The sequence below is a fragment of the Trichosurus vulpecula genome, chromosome X (assembly GCF_011100635.1).
Source record: "Trichosurus vulpecula isolate mTriVul1 chromosome X, mTriVul1.pri, whole genome shotgun sequence".
Lineage (NCBI taxonomy): Eukaryota > Metazoa > Chordata > Mammalia > Diprotodontia > Phalangeridae > Trichosurus > Trichosurus vulpecula.
In genome coordinates, this window is record NC_050582.1 from 7,874,353 (window position 1) to 7,894,272 (window position 19,920).

At 48.9% G+C, this 19,920-nt stretch overlaps 1 protein-coding gene across 2 annotated transcripts; it reads right to left on the reverse strand.

Moving 5' to 3' along the window:
• Nucleotides 1–481: 481 nt before the first annotated feature.
• On the reverse strand, nt 482–17,552 carry PLP1 (proteolipid protein 1). Of its 2 annotated transcripts, none has more exons than XM_036740347.1 (7): nt 17,437–17,552; nt 6,892–7,078; nt 5,927–6,083; nt 4,678–4,846; nt 4,018–4,091; nt 3,257–3,322; nt 482–2,592 (listed from the first exon to the last, which is right to left on the reverse strand). In XM_036740347.1, the coding sequence occupies exons 1-7, from the start codon at nt 17,438–17,440 to the stop codon at nt 2,521–2,523; spliced, it is 729 nt and encodes a 242-aa protein (XP_036596242.1). In that variant the 5' UTR covers nt 17,441–17,552; the 3' UTR covers nt 482–2,520. The 2 variants fall into 2 exon arrangements, with proteins under 2 accessions (XP_036596242.1, XP_036596241.1); XM_036740346.1 differs by having other exon boundaries at nt 5,822–6,083; nt 17,437–17,548.
• Between the last annotated feature and the right edge of the window lie 2,368 nt (nt 17,553–19,920).

The window sequence follows — 19,920 nt, forward strand, 5'->3', positions numbered from 1 at the left end:
CTGAAGTCCATCCTGCCTACCCCAATTCCCCTTGGCTGACTGATTGATCGATCAATGCCTCTCCTATCACATACTTGCCCAGCTAGGCCATTGAGGCCGCAGGCAAAGGTGCTTGAGAGGTAAGGGCGGTAGTGGCCAATGGCAGAGTACTGGCCTATGCTAGATTTGTGAGGCAAGCTCAGTCAACAGTTCTGTGTAAGCTAAGAACACTTGGTCTGCTTTGGTCTAGCCTGGCTGGAACTCCTGCTGTGGAATCATCTGCCTCGTCCCCCTGCTTGCCACCCAAAAAAAGCCATTCCACAGGCTCATTCCAGTGTAAAGCAACACTAGGGTCGTTCACCAGCTACTCTGTTCATCACATAGTACATAGTTCATCACACACACACACACACACACACACACACACACACACACACACACACGTGTGTGTCTGTGCGCGCATGCGCCGAAGAAAACTATTCACTCAGACAACTTCTTTTGATTGAGAATAATTTTAATTTATTTTCTTTAATTTTATAAAATTCATCTTGTAAGAAGGCTCTAAACATTTTATCCTTTATATATGTTAAAGTTGAAATTCTAAATCAGCAATGAAGAAGATACTTTCAGTTGATTAAATACTGTGTGTGTATATAAATGTGTGTGGGGGTGTATACATATGAGGGAAATTGAGGAAAGGTTGGTTATTAAGTTAAATCAAAAGAAAACTCAAGGCCTAGACTACTTATACTTTCCTTGATCTTGATTGGTTTCTTACTAAATCTTTTCCCTCCCCTCCCCCACACAGTTTATCTAATCTTGTTTGAAGAAATATGTTGTCCTTTTGAAGAGATCTCACATATCCATAAATGCTGCTGAAGCCACTTTGGAACAAAAAAAGGAGGAAGAAATCTTGCAATAAGAGGTACAGTTGTGCACCAAATAAACAAAATCCAAGTAGAAAAAGAAAAGAAGAGAGGATGAATATGCCTGAGCTGGCTGCCCAGCCTCCAGATGCCTTCCTCTCTGGCCCTTTTGCCTTTGGAAAGGCACTTCACGTGACTTTCATGAAGGAGAGTCTGGCCTTCTGTTAGGCTGTACTCTCTGGCTCTTTCTCTCCCCCACTGCCCTCTCCCTCCCTCTCTCAAATACCAGAGGACAGTACTAAATCACATCTTCCCTCCCTGGCTAGAAAGAATGACCAAGTCGGTTCTTCAAATGCAGTTTTGTTTTGCGTAGTGCAAAAGGGCAGCTTAGCAATGTTCTTGACCAAAGGCCCCGCCTGGAGCCTTGCATTTGGCACAGAGATGGCCATATTTCAATGGTACTCAAGATGATTTCAGTCCCTTTTCCCGTAAAAGAAAAACAACCTTAATAGTCAAACAATTATCCTACAGCTCTCTCAGGCACAAGATCAAAGTTGTAAAGAATGAGAAAAAAATGGGAAATGTGACATTTCCTCTGGTCAGAAACAAATCAAGATCTTCAAGCCACTGCCTGGTTACTAGACAAACACCACCCCAGGAAAAGAGCACCATTGTGAAGGTCTGACCAAGTGGAGGGCACCGTACACAGCTGGTTAATGGGGTGGGGGGGAGGCATGCAGAGGCACGTAATCCAAAGAGTCAACCTGTGTCTAGAAGAGGGACATCTTAGCTTACATCATCAGTCCACGGCTCTTTTGGGATCAGTCTGTCTCATGCAAACTGGCACTCTTCTCTACTCCTTGGAAACTACAGGGTTGTCATGGTACCTATCTGTTATCACGGTTATTTAGTGATCAGATGCTAAGAGCTTAATGTTGCTGTTCCCTATCAATGTGTAAGGCTGAAGGTCCCCTCATGCACACAGACACAGTGTTCCCTTATGCTATAAGTAGGGCTGGATGAGTTAAGACTTAAATATCCCATCATGTCAGGGTCAGTGCTCTCCTTTCATAGCTGAAAGATCCTTGCTCTGACCCTCTTCTCCCAGCTGCAGTCGGCAGATTTGGGCAAAATTTTCACATGTCTACAGGGGCAATCCTCCCTTCTCAAATGGTAGTAAGAAGAGGAGAGAGGGCTCCATCATCTAGAACAAGGAAATCACTAGCCCCTATATAGGGTGTTGAGAAAGTGATTTCTCTCTCTCTCTCTCTCTCTCTCTCTCTCTCTCTCTCTCTCTCCCCCCTTCTCTCTCTCTCTCTCCTTTTTTTCCCATCAATGGAAGGGCCTTGGTGATTTGAAGGCACCACCTGGTCCTTGGGAGATTTTTCAAAATTGAACACTTCTTTGTGTCAGAAAGTTCTGTTCTTTGCCATTCCCATTTCTAGCAGGAACAGTTGGAAAGCCCAATGCTTAAAAGAGGGACAGAAGGGAGAGGACAGAGAATGGCCTCCAGCAGCAAGTCTCTCCTTTCTTGTTATACTTGTTGATTACGAAGAGGGCCAGTCAGCGCTGAAGGCAGAGAGTTAAGATGGGAGCCGAAGCATTGCCCGGCTGTGTGGTTAGAGCCCGGCTGTTAGAGACAGAAAGGGGACTCTGGGGAGTGGTGCCCTGGACATTAGAACTTGGTGCCTCGGCCCATGAGTTTCAGGACAGCAAAGTTGTACGTGGCAGCTATCATGAAGGTGAGCTATGAAAAAGAAAAAGTAGAGCAGGAATCATCAGGAAAACTCTCTGCTTTACCCAAAACAACGTGGCTTAGTCCTTCTTCCTGCAGATTTGGCTGGGAGCCTTCCCCTGACCCACATGTTCAAAGCATAGTGGAAGGAGCACTAGACTTGAATCTGGCTCTTCTAAGAGGCCCTGCTCACTGCTGTGTTAGTAGGAGCAAGTTAACGAACCTTTCTGGGCCTCTTTTTAAAAATGGCAATGGTATCTGTACCACTTCCATCACATGACTACAACAAGATGGCGAGGGTGACCATTGGACCTCACAGCTTCCCATGGAGCCATGGGAAATGGCTCCACCTTTCACCTAAGCCTGACATCCTAGCAAGTGCTCAGTGGAGGCCAGAAAGCAGCCACTTCCTCTGAACTGGGAACCTGAGAGCTCCTCCAGACCTCCAAGCCCTTCCCATGCATCCTCTTCCTCATTCCCATCTGCTTTTCCTGACTTGCTACCAGTTATCTGACTGAAGCAGCCCAGAGCACACAGGTCTTATTGTGTTCTAGCCATGTCTTCCAGCCACAGCTGTCTCCTGGGGCCCATAGGACTTCCCTTCCTGCCTTCAGGCAGGGTCCTTACCTAAGCTAGTCCAGGACATTTGCCAAGATAACACAAAGGCTTAACTCACCAGGGAAACCAGGGTGGCTGCAGCCCCGACGAAGGCCGCGATAAACAGGTGGAAGGTCATTTGGAACTGCAAGGAAACAGCCAGCATTGAACGCCAGAAAAGCAGCACACAGATGTTCTGGTGTTGGCTCACATGTGCATTCTGTATCCCCAACTACATGGGGACCTTTTTGAAGACATGCACTGAGCCTTCTTTGCTTTCCCCTGCAGAGCATCCTAGGGTGCCCAACGTTCTCCTGAAATTCCTTCGTGCGCCCAGACCAGCAGCTCTTTGCATGCCCACTATGCATGCCCACTATGCACGTCCCCGAGCCCACCTCCTTCCTCCCTGGGAATTTCCCTTCTTCTACTTCTCTGAGTATAGCACCTTTCTGTCTCCCAGCAGGGATTAAGAAGAAATTCTTAATTTATTCTTAGAATAAAATAAAAATTCTTAGAAGAAAGTTCAGATTGGCTTTGCAAAACCTGTGAACAAAACTGCATAGAGCTTTTTTGTCTTTTCCCCAGAAGGACAGCAGTGAGTTCCCCCCCTCCCCAAAGTGCTTCCCCTCCTTTCCCTTGAGCCATTTTGGCCACCGGGCCCAGCCTTCCTCAAAGACGTTGGTTGCTCCGGGGCAAGGGGATGGGGAGAGGGAAGGGAAATCAACTTAGCCCAAGCCTGGAGTGACTCAGATGAGCCCATGGTGCCATTGCTGAGAGTGCCCTGTGCTGACGGCCACAGGCAGGAGCCCTCGATGCCAGTAACCTCCATGGGCCACTCACCTCCGAGGTTTTACAGATGGACAGAAGATTGGAGCCGCACACCTTTCCAGGGAAAGCATTCCAGGGGAGGACACCTGAGCAAGATAAACATGAGTCATGGTCCGCTCAGTGGAGGCCTGGGACCCAAAGAAAGTCTTCTTGCAGATATAGTGCTCTTCCCAGGAAGATGAAGACCTTGGGTGCCTTGCCCCCAAAGATGAATGCTCTATTGCAAGTCTGTAGGGCCTAGGGGCCTACTTTGCTGTGGAGGTAGCAGCCAACTAGAAGATATCCTTCAGCAGTAAGACCAGGCTAGAAAAGTACCACTATCTCCAAGGAAGGCCTACCCTAGGGAGAAAATTACTCAGGCTTCAATTTACTTGGTAAGGATAAAAAAAAAGAATGAAAATCAGGCCTTCAGAGAGTTGACTCTGCCTTTTGGGGGTGTTTTAATCAGCCTTAAGCCCAGGCAATCAAATCCTCCTTGTCTCTACTTCTCTGTGTATATGTCGTGGAAGCTTCCTAGAGGGAGGGAGGACTGGCTCGCTTTATTTTCTTATACCTGGTGGATGCTAAATAAATGGTTGTTGAATGATTCCCCATCATTCTCCATGCCCTTGGGGATCGCCCCACTTCCCCGCCCTGCGACTTCATGTCCCAAGCCCACCGGGTTCTACTTGCCATACATTCTGGCATCGGCACAGAGACTGCCTATACTGGCTGAGGTCTTGCTGGGGAAGGCAATGGATTGGCAGGTCGTCCAAGTGTTGAAGTATATGTAGACAGGCACGGCAGAGCAGGCAAACACCAGCAGCCAGACAATTGTCAGGGCATAGGTGATGCCCACGAACTAGAAAAACAACCCAAACGACCAAGAAAGGGAGGTTACCAAGCAGACACACTTGAAAGCAGGCTCGCGAGCTAGGAGATCCCTGAGCGGTGTGTGCCAGACACCAGAGATCTCCACCGATTGAAGTGAGAGAAGGTGGCATAGAACAGTTATCTCCCTGGGGACCCTGGGTTAGAGAGGTGTAAAGTTAGTTCCTGGGCAAAGAAGATGCACAAACCCCAAAGCAGGTCTCGAAAGAAAGCCGTGCCCCATCTCTCTCCTGCTTAGGCTGAGCCTGGAAAATGTTCCCAGTCGGGAACTCTTCTGGCCCCCAAACAGAACTCAAAGCCAATTGCAGATTGAAGCTGGGGCTCACAAACAACTTTTCTGAGTCAAGTGCTGGCAGCTGGGGGGTAGTAGCTCTTTAGAGCATTGATGGAGAACATGGGGACCACCCCTGGCCTCAGCAGGGGACTGTTACAGACTCCCTATACGGAGCAATCCAATCTAGTCCAACCCGTTTGAGGGCCTGAGAAACAGGCTGGGAGGCCAGGACTGCCCAGTTTCTGACACTCCTGCTAATCATTTCATTCTCCAATTATATCATGGACACCTCAGCACATTCTAACAGATGTGAAATTGAGCCACTCAGAGGCCCATGCCTCATCGAGCCTCTCTGAGAAAATGGCTCCTTAGCCTAGGAGGAAAAAGAGCACGCCAGCAGAGGACTTAGAAATGTCTTGCTCGAGCAATCACTTCCCAGGACCACCTTGTCCTTTTAGAAACTGATTTTGCCAGGGACCCGTTGGAAAAGGAGGCTGAGCCGGCTGGGCACCGCGTTCTTCCGGAGCCTCTTGCTCCAAAGTGGCCGCCCTCCCAGGCCTTGACAGCTGGGCCCCTGCAGAGGGCCCAGTGTTGGGCTGGAAGGAGGCCACAAACTTACCCCAAACTATCCCCCACCCCTTGTTATTCCCACAAAACCCTGATGATGATCACCTTGTCGGGATGTCCTAGCCATTTTCCCAAACAATGACACACCCTGTCCAAAGAGTGAGCTTGATGTTGGCCTCTGGAACCCCTCCCCTTCGGGCCCCCTGTTACCGTAGCGCTCAGGCCCTTGCCGCAGATGGTGGTCTTGTAGTCGCCAAAAATCTGTCGGACGGCACCAGTGGTGTAAAAGCCCTCGGCCAACAGGAGGGCCCCATAAAGGAAGAAGAAAGAGGCGGTGCCGTAAATGACATACTGGAAGGCGTGGATCCTGGAGTAACAGACAGACAGAAAGGGTGGGGAGGAAAAGCCTTGTTATTTAGGGTCCAGCTCCTCCTTTGCAAAAGAGGTCCTTGGCAATGTCGTGAGATGCTCTTTAGAAGGATCTGTGTTTGCTCCCCCTCCCCAGCAAAAGAAAGGTGGAGAGAGACAGCATGTCCACAGTGGCCCACACACGCCCCAGCTCCAGCCCACTGGTCATCCTCACTTACCCTGTATTCCCAAGTACCCAGCTGCTACTCTCCTTGTCCTAACCCTTCTGGGATGCTATCTCAAAAGGCGACAGGACAGGAGGTGAGCTAGAGATGAAGAAAGAGGATGAAAGGAGTAGGGGTCTAACTTGTTGTAATGTCACCCAGAAAAGACCCAAGGGAAGCTTGGGGGAAGAGATACTTAGTCCTGGGGCTGAGCACAGTCGGGTGGTGAATGGGACATCCCAAGGGCAGCAGCCCCTGTTCTGTCCAGCCAACGTGCCTTCCCTGAGTCCACCATACCTACCCTGATGGAAGGTCCAACTCAATCAATATTCACCACACCTAGCAGAAGTTAGACAGAAAATATGTGAGCAAACAGAAGGTAGGTGGGCAGCCTGCTCTTTCCTGAGCTTGAGGTTTCTTCCTCAGGAGGAGCTGGAAAAGGGGCAGCCCCTGAGAGAAGGCTTAAGGGGTCCCATCTTGCTGACCATCAAGTCCCTGCTGGGACATGAGGGACTAAATCTAACAGCCAGTTCTGGTCACAGTTGGGCTGGGGAGGAAGGGCGAAGAGCAGATCTCCAGGAAGGACAAAAGGAAGGTACTTACACATTCATGAGATACTCATAGTCCTGGTAGTTTTTGGAAAAGTAGGTTTCAATCAACTTCTCTGTGCCAGTCAGTGCTTCGTGTCCACAGCCACAGAACAGTGCCACCCCAAAGAAACACAGCCCAGTGGCCACCAGGGAAGCAAAAGGTGCCCCGACCATACATCTTGCACAGCACTCTAACAAGCCTAGGATGGAGGGGAGGAAGAAAGTTAAGGGTTTGGGGCAACCATGATCACACTGCCAGACTGCCTCATCCTCGTAGTCATAGCTCCATCCAGTCCCCAGGCTGCATCCCAGAAATCCCAGACTCAAGTCGGTGCTCTGGAATTGACAAGGGACTGATTCCTGCTGCTTGAGTACTGGCGAACAAATGACAATGGATGAATAATTGAGAGAAGCTTGGGAAGACTTGTATGCACTAAAGCAAAACAAAGTAAGTTGAACCCAAAAAGCAATATGCAAAACTTCACCTATGCAAATGAAAGCACAAAAGAAGACCTCAGAGCTCAGCTCAACACATGGACCATCGACTCCAGGAAACAAATGCAGAAATGGACCTCCCTCCTCTCAGGAGAGGGCTGGTGGGCTGGAGGGACAGAATGAGACAAGGGAAAATCCAAAAAACATCACATCCTAAAGAAAGGAAACTATGCCTAGAAAGAGTCACAAGAAATCAAGATGAACCTGGGGGTGAGTCAATATACTTAGCCTTTCCTTTTGGTTCCCTTGGTTTATTTTTCCACTCCATCAATAAAGACTTCATGAGCAATTCTGGCATATTCTGCCCTCCAAAAGCTTCTAGTCCAATTGGCAATGCTAAGTAAATCCCCAACAATTTAAGGTGCTACATGAATGGTGCAGACAAAGGCTCCAGGAGCTCGGAGGGAGTGGCTCAGTCCCTTTGGGCTAAATGGAGGAGCTGTAAAGTAAGCTGAGCTTGGAGAGATGGGGGATAAAATGAATCATCCCCATTCCTGGATTCCTAAAGAATGGGTGAAAGCTGGATGGAAATTGATGAAATGGATGAAAGTTAGTGAGGTTTCAGAGGGGGGCTTCATTTCAGCTCTGACATCCATTAAATATCCACTGTGTGTCAGACACCATGCTAGGCACATAGAACCAAAAAGCAAGCAGTCCCTGACCTTCAGGAACTCCCATGGGGAGGGGGGACAGAATTCAAACCAAGGCCCATCTCTCTTCACACACAGCACTCTTTCTCCATCCATCCATCCATCCCTCCTTCTTACCATGATGCATGGTTGGCATTACCTGGATTAGGGAGCTGCATGAACCTGGAATGAGTTTACTAAGGACAATGTCTGTGTTCTCTTAGCTTAGGAACATGGGAGATGGTACGAGGAGTTAGAAATGACTACCAGGAGAGAAGACAACATTGGCAAATGTGAACAGGCTATTGCTCTCTCCAGGCCTAATGATTTCTTTAAATTCTGCATGGCTGCTTTGTTCCTTGTATCCTGGCTTGGCCATTCTCAGCAGCCAATGGACCACATTGTAGTCCTATCCAAGCAGCTATAAAGAGACTTTATAATAAGGCAATAAAGCATGAACTGCCTTTCTGTGATGAGGAAAATATCTCAAAGGAAGGGAAGCAGGTGTCTTGAAAATGCCAACAGTCCAAACCAAGCCTCTTGACCCAACCAGAGCCAGCATGTGCTTGTGATTCAAAGTAGGAAAGAGCTTGCCCCTGACCACTGCCCTCACCATCCAGGGAGCTGAGCCACCCAAAAGAAGAGGCCAAACAGGGAACCAAATGGCTGGGAACACCTGTGACCCAACAAAATGCCTGGGGTCAGGGCCTGGGATGGGCTTCCTCTTGATAGAACCCCTAAAAGGCAGAAGGAAAGAACATGACTGGCTGTTCCTTCCCCATTTATCCAAGGAGGGAAAATCCATGTAAACATCTTTTTGTCCAAGTCATATTTTGTAGAGCACTGTACTTGGAGTCAGGAAGAGCAAAGTTCAAATCATGCTTCAACTGTTAGAGTATCTTGCTATTTAAAACAAATAAATCTGCTCTGAATCCCTTTATAAAGTGAAGAAAACTTATCTGTTTGGTCAGCTCACAATATTCATGTAAAGGATTTTCTTAAAGCAGAGTCCACCTGCAGAGAAGGACTCCATTGCCAGATTTCCTTTAGACCTGGGGCCTTTTCTTTTCAGCCCTGGCCATGTGGACCCAAAATGATAACTGGCGTAGTCCAGCTACATTCCAGTCGAACACTTCAGTGAGAATCTGCAGCCTGGTGGGATTGCCTTCACTCACAGAGCAAGCAGAGAATCACTGGGATCTGTGGAGTGTTCGTAGTCCCAGGTCAGGCTCAGAAGCAGAGACTGGCAGAGCTAAATAGGACCTTGGATATCCCTGAGTCCAATGTCTTCAGGAGATAGAGGAAGCAGAGACTGAGAGAGTTAAACAGGTGAATTCTACTTCCTACTGCTCATCTGCCAAACAACACTGGCTTGGACTTCAAAGCATACCAAAGAATAGGCTGTGCATGGCTAATGGGGAAATGGGTTTTGCATGACTTCATATGAAGAATGGGTATTGTATTTCTTGCCTTCTCAAAGGGTAGGGGAAGCCAGTGGAGGGAGGGAGAGAATTTGAAACTGAAAAGAAGAACTAAATTAAATTTAAAAAAGACTCCACATATTAACACCAAAACCCAACTCGAACAGAAATCATTGGTCATATTAGCAACAAAACCAGGTTCCTCGGCTGTGATGAGTGTGTCAGGCTTGTTGTGAGAATCAAATGAGATAAAACATATTCAGTCTTTTGTAAACCTTAAAGGGTTAAATACATGTGAGATTATTATTATCTTTATTAATGGTAGCAGTGACGGTGGTGGTGGTAGTGGTAGCAGTGACAGTGGTGGTGGTGGTGGTGGTGGTGGTAGTGGTGGTGGTGATGGTGGTGGTGGTGGTGGTGATAGTGGTAGTGGTGGTGGTAGTGGTAGTGGTAATAGTAGTAGAAGTAGAAGTATCAGAGGATTCAGCCTTCGGGCAAAGTGACTATTTCACCCAGCTATACTCTTCCGATATCTGCAACAGTGATACAGATGAGGAATCCTCTCTGACTATACCATCCCTGACTAATGTTTATCCAGCCTCTATTTAAAGGTGTTCAGAGCTCAGTACCTCCTGAAGCAGCCCATTGTACTTAAGGTTGGAAGTTTGGCCTTTCTATTAAGATTAAAACCCACCTTCCTGTCACTTTTACCTATCACTCCTAGTTCTTCCCTCCAGGACCAAGCTGCCTAAATATAATTCTATCTGAACTGCTACAGACTAAGCAGGACAAAAAGAACTGCATATATACTGTCCACAAGGAAGTAAAAGGAAAACCACAGCAGGACATTGGAACTCAGATCCAGCATTGACCTGAATGGGGCATGCTTCAGCCAGTCCTCTGGAGCCGAGAGGTGTCACTGATACACCATAGAGTCATTTGCTGTCATACACGATCCATGCATCTGCTTTGCTTAACTGTATAGTTCTCAGTTATGGGGGGTGAGGGACTGAGGGAGGCGAGTCCTTTTTTATAGCAATATAAAAATAAAATAATATAAATAATATAAAATAATATATAATATATATTATATATATATAAAATAATATAAAAAAAACCCGATTCTTATCTGTCTTCCCTGTGACAGCTGTCATGCCCACCCCACCCCTCTAGTCTCCCCTTTTCCAGGCTAAACGTTCCCACTTCATTTAACTATTCAACCAATTCTTCTATGGCCCGTGTGTCCTCACCCTTCTGGCTTCCCTTCTTTGGCCATGGTCTAGCTTGTTGATGTCCCTTCTAAGACATGGTACCCAAAATTGACCATAGAACTCTAGTGGGGTCCGAACAGTGTTGGGAGTAGCGCTGGATCGCTACTGAGAAGGGAGGCCAAGTTCAGTCAGCAAGAACTTTCCAAAAGAGAGCTTTGACAGGCCTGGGCCTTTATTTGCCCACACAATGGGTAAGAGTGACAGAGAGATGGTGCCTCATAGCACAACCCCTGAAATGAGTCTTCTGCATCTGGGAGTGAAGGAAAGGTATATTCCTTATTCCCAAGCAATCCTAAACCTTTTTTGTTGAGTTAAGAGAAAAAAAAATTTTGAGGTAGACAGAGTTGATGTTTTCCTTCTGTCTCCAACTCTGTCTCTTCCTCCCTGTTCTTTCTCATCCTAATCTCCTCTCCTAAAGAAGGGCCCTTCAATTCTAGAAGGGGTCAGTGACCCCACTGCTCCCTTCTCACCCTGACACAAGGTCAGGACTTAAACAGAGCATTCCCCAATTTCCAGGACAAAGGAGTTTTATTGTACGAGGGCCACCTCTCTCCAGCCTCCTTAAGATTCTGCTGCTAGGGGTTGAGGGTGGGAGGAGGAATAGGCAGCAATGGAAGAACTCTGTGGTGAGTAGAGGGTTAAGGGTGCCACCCACGGCAACCACAGGCCATTGTCCAGGCTGCCCCAACTAGGGCAGGCCCATGCAGGTCTACAGCCCCCCCCAAGCCTAGCACATTTGCCCTGCATGTATATGCTCCTCCAAATAGTGGGAAGGCCTTCCTTTGGGATGCTCCTAGCTCCAGCAAAGGCTGAACGGGGAGGGGGGAAGGGAAGTGCTTGACTCTCCAGCTGCTTCTCTGTCCTCCTTTATCCTGCATTTCCCTAGACCTCCAACACCTTATCATACAAAACAAAGGGAGAGAAAAAGCAGAAGTTTCAGCAAAAAAATCTCAATAAACAGCCCTGGATAAATCTATTGTTTGGTAGCTAGAAACAGCTCCTTGAAAATATGGAAACCCAACTAAGGACAGACACAGACCAGTCATTAGCGCTGGGATCAGCACCAGGAGCAGGGACAGCACCAGGACCAGCACCAGCATCAGCACCAGGACCAGCTGACAAAGGAAAAGCCATGTTGGTGACAAGGCCATTTGCCCCAACAGCATTCACAGAGTGCCAGTCTGGCTGGTCTGCAGAGCCACAATTGGTAACTTTGTCTCCTGAGGCAAGTGGACCCGAAAGCACCCTCAAAAGCAACTTTGTAATTCACAGTATGAAAATAAAACGTTGCTGAAGGAATCTGTGGGAGAGCTCCTCGCTGGGGCCCAGAAACTTAGAGCATGCAAACAGCCCCAGTAGCCCTGCCCTAGTTATGTCTCCAAACCTCAGACCCCACATGGGAAATGCCAGGAATACGAGCCCACGGAATGCACATGGCAACCCACAGTCCCCTTCCAGCTAAGGCTCACACGGGCTCTCCTTATGTAGGCTGCTTAGATGAGGTCCAATAGACATATGTCAATATTTGCAGTGCAGAAGGCCAGATGGTTTGCTTGCATCTACGAGAGGCATGTGTTTTCCATTTTAGAATCTTTTATTGTCAAGAACACTTTGGCCTTCAGAGCTTTCCGGAGAAACTATTTGAAAATCTACCGGGAGATGTCACATCCCCAGGATAACACAATCTAAACTTTGACTACTGATATACTTCAGGTATTCTTATTCCCATTTTACAGATGAGGAAACTGAGGCTCAGAAAGGTAAAGTGACTTCCCTAAGGTCATTCGGCTAAGGAGTTCCAGAGACGGAATTTCAGTTTAAGTCTTTCCCGATTCCCAGTCGCCCACACTTTCCACTACATGCGAATATCTTGGCATGGCACAAAGTGCCCGGGAGTTGAGGATGGGGACCATAATAATTGGATGATCTACATCCTAATGTCATTTGAGAAGAAATCCTTTCCCAACTTTAGGGCCGGATTTCAATGTGCTATGGTGAAAAACAATAATAGTTGAGAAGACTGACAAGAAACCGTGAAGAAAACAAATGATGCAGCCTGGTGCCTGCCCTCAAGGAGCTGATAGTCTTGGGAAGGCATTGTGGTTCAGTGGAAAGAGCGCTAGACTTGGAGTCCAAAGAACTGGATTCAGGTCCCAGTTCTGACACTTACTACCTTGTGTGACCTTAGACAAGTCATTTCATAGTTTCCTCAGCTAGAAAATGAGGGGATTGGACTTGGTGACCTCTGAGGTCTCTCCCAGCTCTAAGATTCTGGATTCTGGTGATCCTCTCTCTCCAGCTAGACTAAAACCTGTGAAAACACCAAAGGGCAGCATAAGACAGCAGCGATTCCAAAAGATTCTGGGCAGCTCATTCTCGGTGAACTCTCTGAGTGGGCTGGACCACTTGGTCTGATTCCAAGTGATCCATCACTGGGCCTGAAGCACTTTCTCCTTGATATCCTGCATGGGGCTCTGGCTTCATGGCTATGTTACCAGCCAGAGTCGCCAGGGGCTTGAGAACTATCCCTCAAACTGATGCCAACCTACAAGGACTAGATCCCACAGGAAGCCATCGCCTTTACCAGAAGCTAGCTTCCCAAGTTTTTGTCCCCTTTATGAATGGTTCAAGGGTGAAAATCCAGCAGCAATGTAGGGGCTCATCAGAGAATGGAAAGAGAAGGGCAGCAAAAGACAGCCCTGCATAATTCCTAGCCCATTCCTTTAATCTGCCAAAAGGGGAGAGAGAGGTGCCCTAAATGACACAGCAGGCTCCATTAAGAGAGAAGCTCCATCAACAGAGCCTCCTTGATAGGGCCTTACGGCAACTGACAGGTCCAAGATGCTAGAGTAGTCGTGACTGGTACTGGGGATGGCTGAGCTTTGGTGGGTGGCTTCTAGGACTGAAATAACAAACAGCAGGAAGAGGCAGAGATAAACAATGACCCTTGCTTCTAAGATGAGCACAGTTGGACAAAGCGTTATCTGTGAGCTGCCTTCCTTCCCCATTCCACGTCTTTGCTCCTTCCTCATTTGCTGCCTTTGCACCTCTTTTGGACTCTGTGGACCAATAGCTGAGACCTCTAAAGCCAGCTTGGGGGAGGGGAGTGGGGAGATGAAGGTGTGTGAACCCTGAGGCAATCTGCTTCGAGGGGATCCGGCCTGAGGATGAAATGTGGCAGGTGCATAAGGTCAGGTAATGATCCTTGCCACTAGCTAGCTAGCCAAGAAAGCTTAGCCAAGTCCCTTCCTTTTGGGGGTCTTAGGTCTTCTCAGTGGTAAATAAGACAGTTGGACCAGGTGATCATCCATAGCATTTGAAGTTCTGCCATTTGATGACCACTAGAGGAGCCTGTCCCCTTTTGGGGCAGCAGCATCTAGACCACTCTGCCATTCCTTGAGCACCATGGTTGGAAGACAGCATTAAGAACTTGGTTCAGAGAACAATCGGTCAAACCCATCCACTCCGGAACTCCTGACCTGGGAGACCCTGGCCAAATTCCCTCATATCTCTGAGCCTGCTTCTACTCTTCTGTAGGGAGGAAAAAATGCATGCCATCCTTGGAACAGGCTCCATTCCTAATAGGTTTGGGTCCCGGGCCCAAGTCCCTACCCCTGGTCCCACCCTCTCCTGCCCCCTGAAAGTCTAGAAGCTGCCAATACCTTTAGAGAGGCAAGCCCTTTTATCTGTTTCCTGCCTCATAGGACCATAGAATGTAGGGAGTGAAAGGAACCTTAAAGAACATCGTTCTAGTCCAATGCTCTCATTCAGATGGGGAACCTGAAGCAAGAGGGGGAGTTACCTGCCCCAAATGCTGCAAAGTGGGCACTGGACCTAGGTTGGTCCTCTGACTCTCATTCCAGGGCTCTTCCCATGCCCTTCCTTCCCTTCCTGGATGACATTCCTCTCCCCCCCACTGCTCTTTCTGGTGCTGTCCTACTCTCTGCCTATCCCAGAGCTCAGTGCTCACCTAGCTTTGGTGGGGAGGAGGGCAGAGAAGGGACAGAAGGGTCTGCCAAATGCATAGTCTACTATCTCAGGAACAGATTGGTTAAGTAAGAACATGTTCATTTGGTCCCTGATAATCTCTCGAGTAACCTCAGAGCTACTGATGGAGCTCGGTTTGTCTCCTGGTGGTCTGGGCTGTTGGGCTGAGCCATGAGCTCTGTTCTTCAGACCCTTCTCCTGACCCCCCCCCCCCACACACACATACTGAGCCAGCCCAAACTTCCTCCTCAGTAAACAACAGCTCTTTAAGTGAAGCAGAAGATGTCTGGTTACCAGGGTAACAGCCACTGTTCTCAAACTGTTGTCTTTAGTCTTAAAGGCTAGACTCTAGGAACCAAAGTTTTGTTGCTCCAAAAGGGGTGATTAGTTACCAAAAAATAGTATCTGGCACTCCTCTGGGTTTCTTCTGCCCCATTGTTCTCATCAATGTTCCCCACCAAAGCCAAGTCATAAGGACCTGTCATTGATGCTTCCTCAAACCCTAGCCCTGCAGCCTTCGAGGGGGCCAGGGCAGACACTACAGCATTCTGCAATGGCATGGTTACAAGCTGGCTGGGGCCACAGCTCCCTGGGCCACCGTGAGGTGGCCTTATCTCTGCAGCCTCTCATATTCTCCATCTACCCAACAGGGGGGAGCCGATGAATATGGCCCATCTCTGAGCCTGGTTCCAATACACTTTGCCCCTCCTTTTGGCAGTACCCTCTGTCTATCTTGTCCTGCTGAAATCCAAAGCCAGCACCTCACTGGCAGGAAGGCATTGCATCCCACCCTGTTTCACTCCTCACCCTCATCCCTTCTTATCTGGAGCCTAAGCCACTCACCACTTCCCCTGTACCCTCTTCCCTGGATCATATGGCAAATCCTTGGTGTCTCCAAGGACTGGAGCCTGGCATTCTACTGTCTCCAGAGGATGTTTCCCCAGACTGACCTTCCTCTGGTGACTACACATTTCTGACACCGACATCTAGAGTACTCAAGAGCTTGTTCTGGAAGGGCTCAACCCTCCAGGAGCTGGAGCCAGCCTCGAAGTCAAGCCCTCATGTGCTTATAGAAGATAGCTTTTAAGGAACTTTCCCATTCACTGCCATGTAGAAGATCATTGGTAACCCTACTAAGGGGGGCAGAGCCATGATAATTATCTCCATTTTCTAAGCAGGGAAGCTGATGTCCAGGTAGAAGCAATATGGTGCCTAAGAATCATCAGAGCCCACATTTAGGCAGCATCTTAAGGTTGGCAAAGCACTTGTGCACAAAGTAGCTCTCTCGAGTCTCACAACCCTGAGAGGGAGATGCCATTATTAGCCCCATTGTACAGAGGAGAAAACTAAGGCTCAGGAAAGTTAAGGGGCTTGCCCAGGGTATCAGAAGTGGGATTCAAACCCTAGTCCTCCCCAGCCTGATTTCCTCTGTACCATACCATGGGGCTGAAGGTACATCTAAGCTAATTCCTTCATTTTACAGCTAGGGGAAGCCAAGATCTGAGGCAGCAAGGGATCTTAGAAATCAGGACATCCAAACAATTCCTTTTGCAGGAGGCCACTGAGGCCCAGACAGTGACTTGACCAAGATGACACAGTTAATGAGTGACAGAATTGGGGGCTCCTGATTCCTCAGCCAGTCCTCTTCTTATTATACCCCACTACTAGAACAGGGCCTGCAAAAAGATGCCTCTGTACACTGAAACAACTAAGTGGTTCAATGGATGGAGCATTGGGCCTGGAGTCAGGAAGACCAGAGTTCAAATCCAGCTTCAGACACTTACTGGCCGTGTGACCCTGGAAAAATGACTTTTCTTCTGCCTGCCTCAGTTTTCTCATCTGTAAAACAGGGATAATGATAACACCTATCTCCCAGGGCTGTTGTTAGGCTCAAACAAAATCATATTTGTAAATCAGAACTTAGCACAGTGCCTGGCACATAGTAGGTATGATACAAATGTCTGTTCCCTTTCTTCCCATCCTGCAGAAAGGACTAGGAAGGACACAGATGGCCATCTTACTGAGACCTTACTGGCTTCACCGAGACCCTTATGGGTAACAGAAGTCTGGGGACCAGAGGGTCACTAGGGCTGCATGTGGACAGAACACCCTTCCTATGGGAAGTGATTGAGATGTTCAGGCAAAGACTGCATTTCCACAGAAGCAAAGTGCACTCTGGTGGAGGACACCTTGGTTGCCAAATGGGCTGGGATAGCTATACCCCAAAGACCCTGCTTAGGAGGGAAGGTGCCAGAGGACAGAACCCCCAGGCTTCTCGGTGGGGCTGGGACGAGGCAGCAAAGCTTCCGCTCCTTTAATCTACCAACCCATGAAGAGGTGACAGAGCCCAGCAGCTGAGGGATGGTTTCAACGGGCTCTGAGCCTGGTACCACAGGAGGGGCCATGCTCTGTGGGCCAGAAGAGAGGGGAAGGAGAGGCCCAGCTAAGGTCTTAGAGTGATAGAGAAAGAAAAAGATGGAGACAAATGGACATAGGCAGAGGGAAAAAGGCCGATGTGTCCTCCTTGGCTGGAGAACTCTGTCCAAGGGGCGGGCAGGTCCTCCAGCAGGATCCTGAAATGGGGAGTGACAAGACAGCAAGCACCCAGCACCCTCAGGGAAAGGAGTCCCATGTTCAGACCCCAGAATCACCAGAAACCCAACGCTCCGGTCCTCGAGGGCACCCCCAAGCTGCCCTGAGCTCCTGACCAGTCCGACCTGCCAATGTCTGTGGCTAAAGTTCTTGGCAAACTCACCCATGGCTTTGGGACTCCGGACTCCAACTCCCGCTTGGGGGCTGACTTGCTTCAGCGAGAAGAATCCTGGCTGCTCTCTCCTCTCCTTCCTCACCCTTTACTTTTCCACTCTGAATATCTTTGTCCTCTTCTCCAGCAAAGAAAAGGGCTTTCTGATTGACAGCCAATCCCCTTAAAGGGACAGGCCTCCTTTCCTCCTCCTCTTCCTCCTCCCTCCTGCCCCCTCTCCTCCCCTTCCCCCCCCCCACCACCCTGGGATCCTCCCTTCTCTTAGGGCTTGTTGTGTCTTTGCTTTTTCCCCATAGCTGCCAGATTGGATTTTGTTTTCCTTTCTTTGCTGCCAGTGTGGTTTCCCACTCTTCCTCAGTAACATCAAAAATTGTGGCTTGGGGGTTGCCAGAAGGGAAATTATTCTGGTAGCCAGATGGACAAAAGCAGGGGAGATGGCACTGGGGGAGTGGGGTGGGGTGGGGTTCCAAAGATGAGCAGCTCAGATGCCCTGGAACTGGAGAATGGTTGGTTCCATTGCCCCAAATGAGCAATCACTTAACAAGTAAACACCTACTGTGTGCAGGGCATATAAAGACCAAGAATGGAACAGAGCCTGCCCTCAAGGAGCTCATGCTTTAATGAAAGCCCTTACCCAGGCAGGAGGAAAAAGAAAAAGGGGCCCCCAGTTAGTGTCAAGAGACAGCCAGGAAGCCAAGGAAAGAGAAGAAGAAAGCCCTATTGGGCAGCTCCAAGCCTCTGTTAAGTGCCTACTATGGCAAGCACTGTGCTGGGCCCTGGGGAGACAGACGTGGAAAGGAAACAGACCCTGCCCTCAAGGGGATGACATTCTACTGTGCTTGTGCACAGCCAGGTCAATACAAAAATCTCTACGAGGCAATCTGCCCGGCAGAGGGAGAGCTTTAATAACAGGAGGAATCAGAAAAAGGCTCTAGTAGGTGAGATACAGCGCTTGAGCTGAGGCTTGAAAGGAACCAGGAATAAAAGGAGAACTCTAAATATGGGCACAGCCTGGGCAAAGGCATGGAGGCAGGAGATAATGGAATTCTAGGTACCAGGAATAGCAAGTAAGAGTTGAGCTGGGCAGGGGCGCAGTACGTGGAGGGAAGAGACAGTTCACATGAAATTAGTCAGGATAGGGTGGAGCTAGACTGAAGAGGTGGAAATGCCAAACAGGTGGTCATATTTTGTCCTGGAGGGAATAGAGAGCCACTGAAACATCCTGAGCAAAGAAGTGACACGGTCAGATGTGTCAGATACGTGCTTTAGAAATAGAAGTTTGGCAGCTGTGTGGAAGACAGACTAGAAAAAAAGAGAGGCTAGAGGCAGGGAGACCATTTGGAAGGCTGCTGCAACATCTGGCTGAGAGACAGCCAGGAAGCTAAGGAGCCAGAGCCTGGTGGAGCTCGACATGGAGAGAAGGGGATGGATACCAAAGGGAGAAGTGACCAGGCTTGGCCCCGATGGGCTCTGTTTCCCAAGGGTTAGGGGAGTTCCTGGAGTCCTTGGTGTCCAGAGTGGGGTAACATTAATCTCTGCAGGCTTCCTGGAGGAGGTAGTTTTTAACATAAGCCCTCCTCTCGCTTGGGAGCCTTTGGAAAGCCATCTCCTCCATCCATTGCCAGGGATGGACACAGGTAGGTACATGCCGAGAGGCTGGAGTCTGTTTCTCATGCAGCCTACCTCTGTGGAGGGAAAGGGGGAGGTAGCAGCTGACCAGAGTGCAAAGCGGACATTCTCTGGCTCCTTTCCCTAGCACTCACTGTTACTGTTGCTCTGATCTCATGACCACTTTGGGAAGTTCATGATGTTTTTCTTGCCTTTTTGTTGGGTGCAGAATGAACTTTCTGAGGGCTGGAGTTAGGGATCGGCTGGCATGGGCCCAGACATGCCATGTCCTTGAGACTGGCCTTAGAGCCAGAAGGACTTGGGAGATCACCTAATCTAAACCTCTCATTCTACAGAGGGAGAAATTAAGGCCCAATGGGGAGAAATCACTTACTTAAGCTTGCATGCTTTGGAACAAACCCCACACCCTCCAGTTTCAAGCTCAGTGTTCTGGTCCTGTTCCCGTGCATAGGCCAAAGCTGGAAGGCCCTGCAGCTCACACAGTCACCCCCAAAGGACACTGGGCCTGCTGAGCCGTGGCCCAGCCCTCTAGCCACCAACCAGACTCTACTGCTTGGGGAGGGAACCCTAGGGAGGCCTGTTTGGTTTCTGCTCCCAAAGAGCTTCCATTCTCTCCTGGTTAGGGGGGATGATGTAACCTGCTCTGTAGTGTAAAGAGCTCAGTTCAAATCCAGCCCTACCTCCCTGTGACATCCTGGGCAAGTATTGAATAAACCTGTGCTGAGTTGCCCTGGACAGTTTGGATGGGGTGGGGGGCAGAACAGAAAGGGAGAGGTTCTTTAAAGCCGTGTCCAGACACAAAGGATTCCCTGTTAGTCATTCATATTCTGGAAGCTTGTGAATAGT

What these genes read in the sequence shown, in the direction of transcription:
- PLP1 (XM_036740346.1), bottom strand. An exon ending in CCATCTGTAAAACCTCGGAG is followed by an intron (nt 3,323 to 4,017) that starts GTGAGTGGCCCA and finishes GTTTCCTTGCAG; the next exon opens with TTCCAAATGACCTTCCACCT. An exon ending in CAGCCACCCTGGTTTCCCTG is followed by an intron (nt 2,593 to 3,256) that starts GTGAGTTAAGCC and finishes TCTTTTTCATAG; the next exon opens with CTCACCTTCATGATAGCTGC.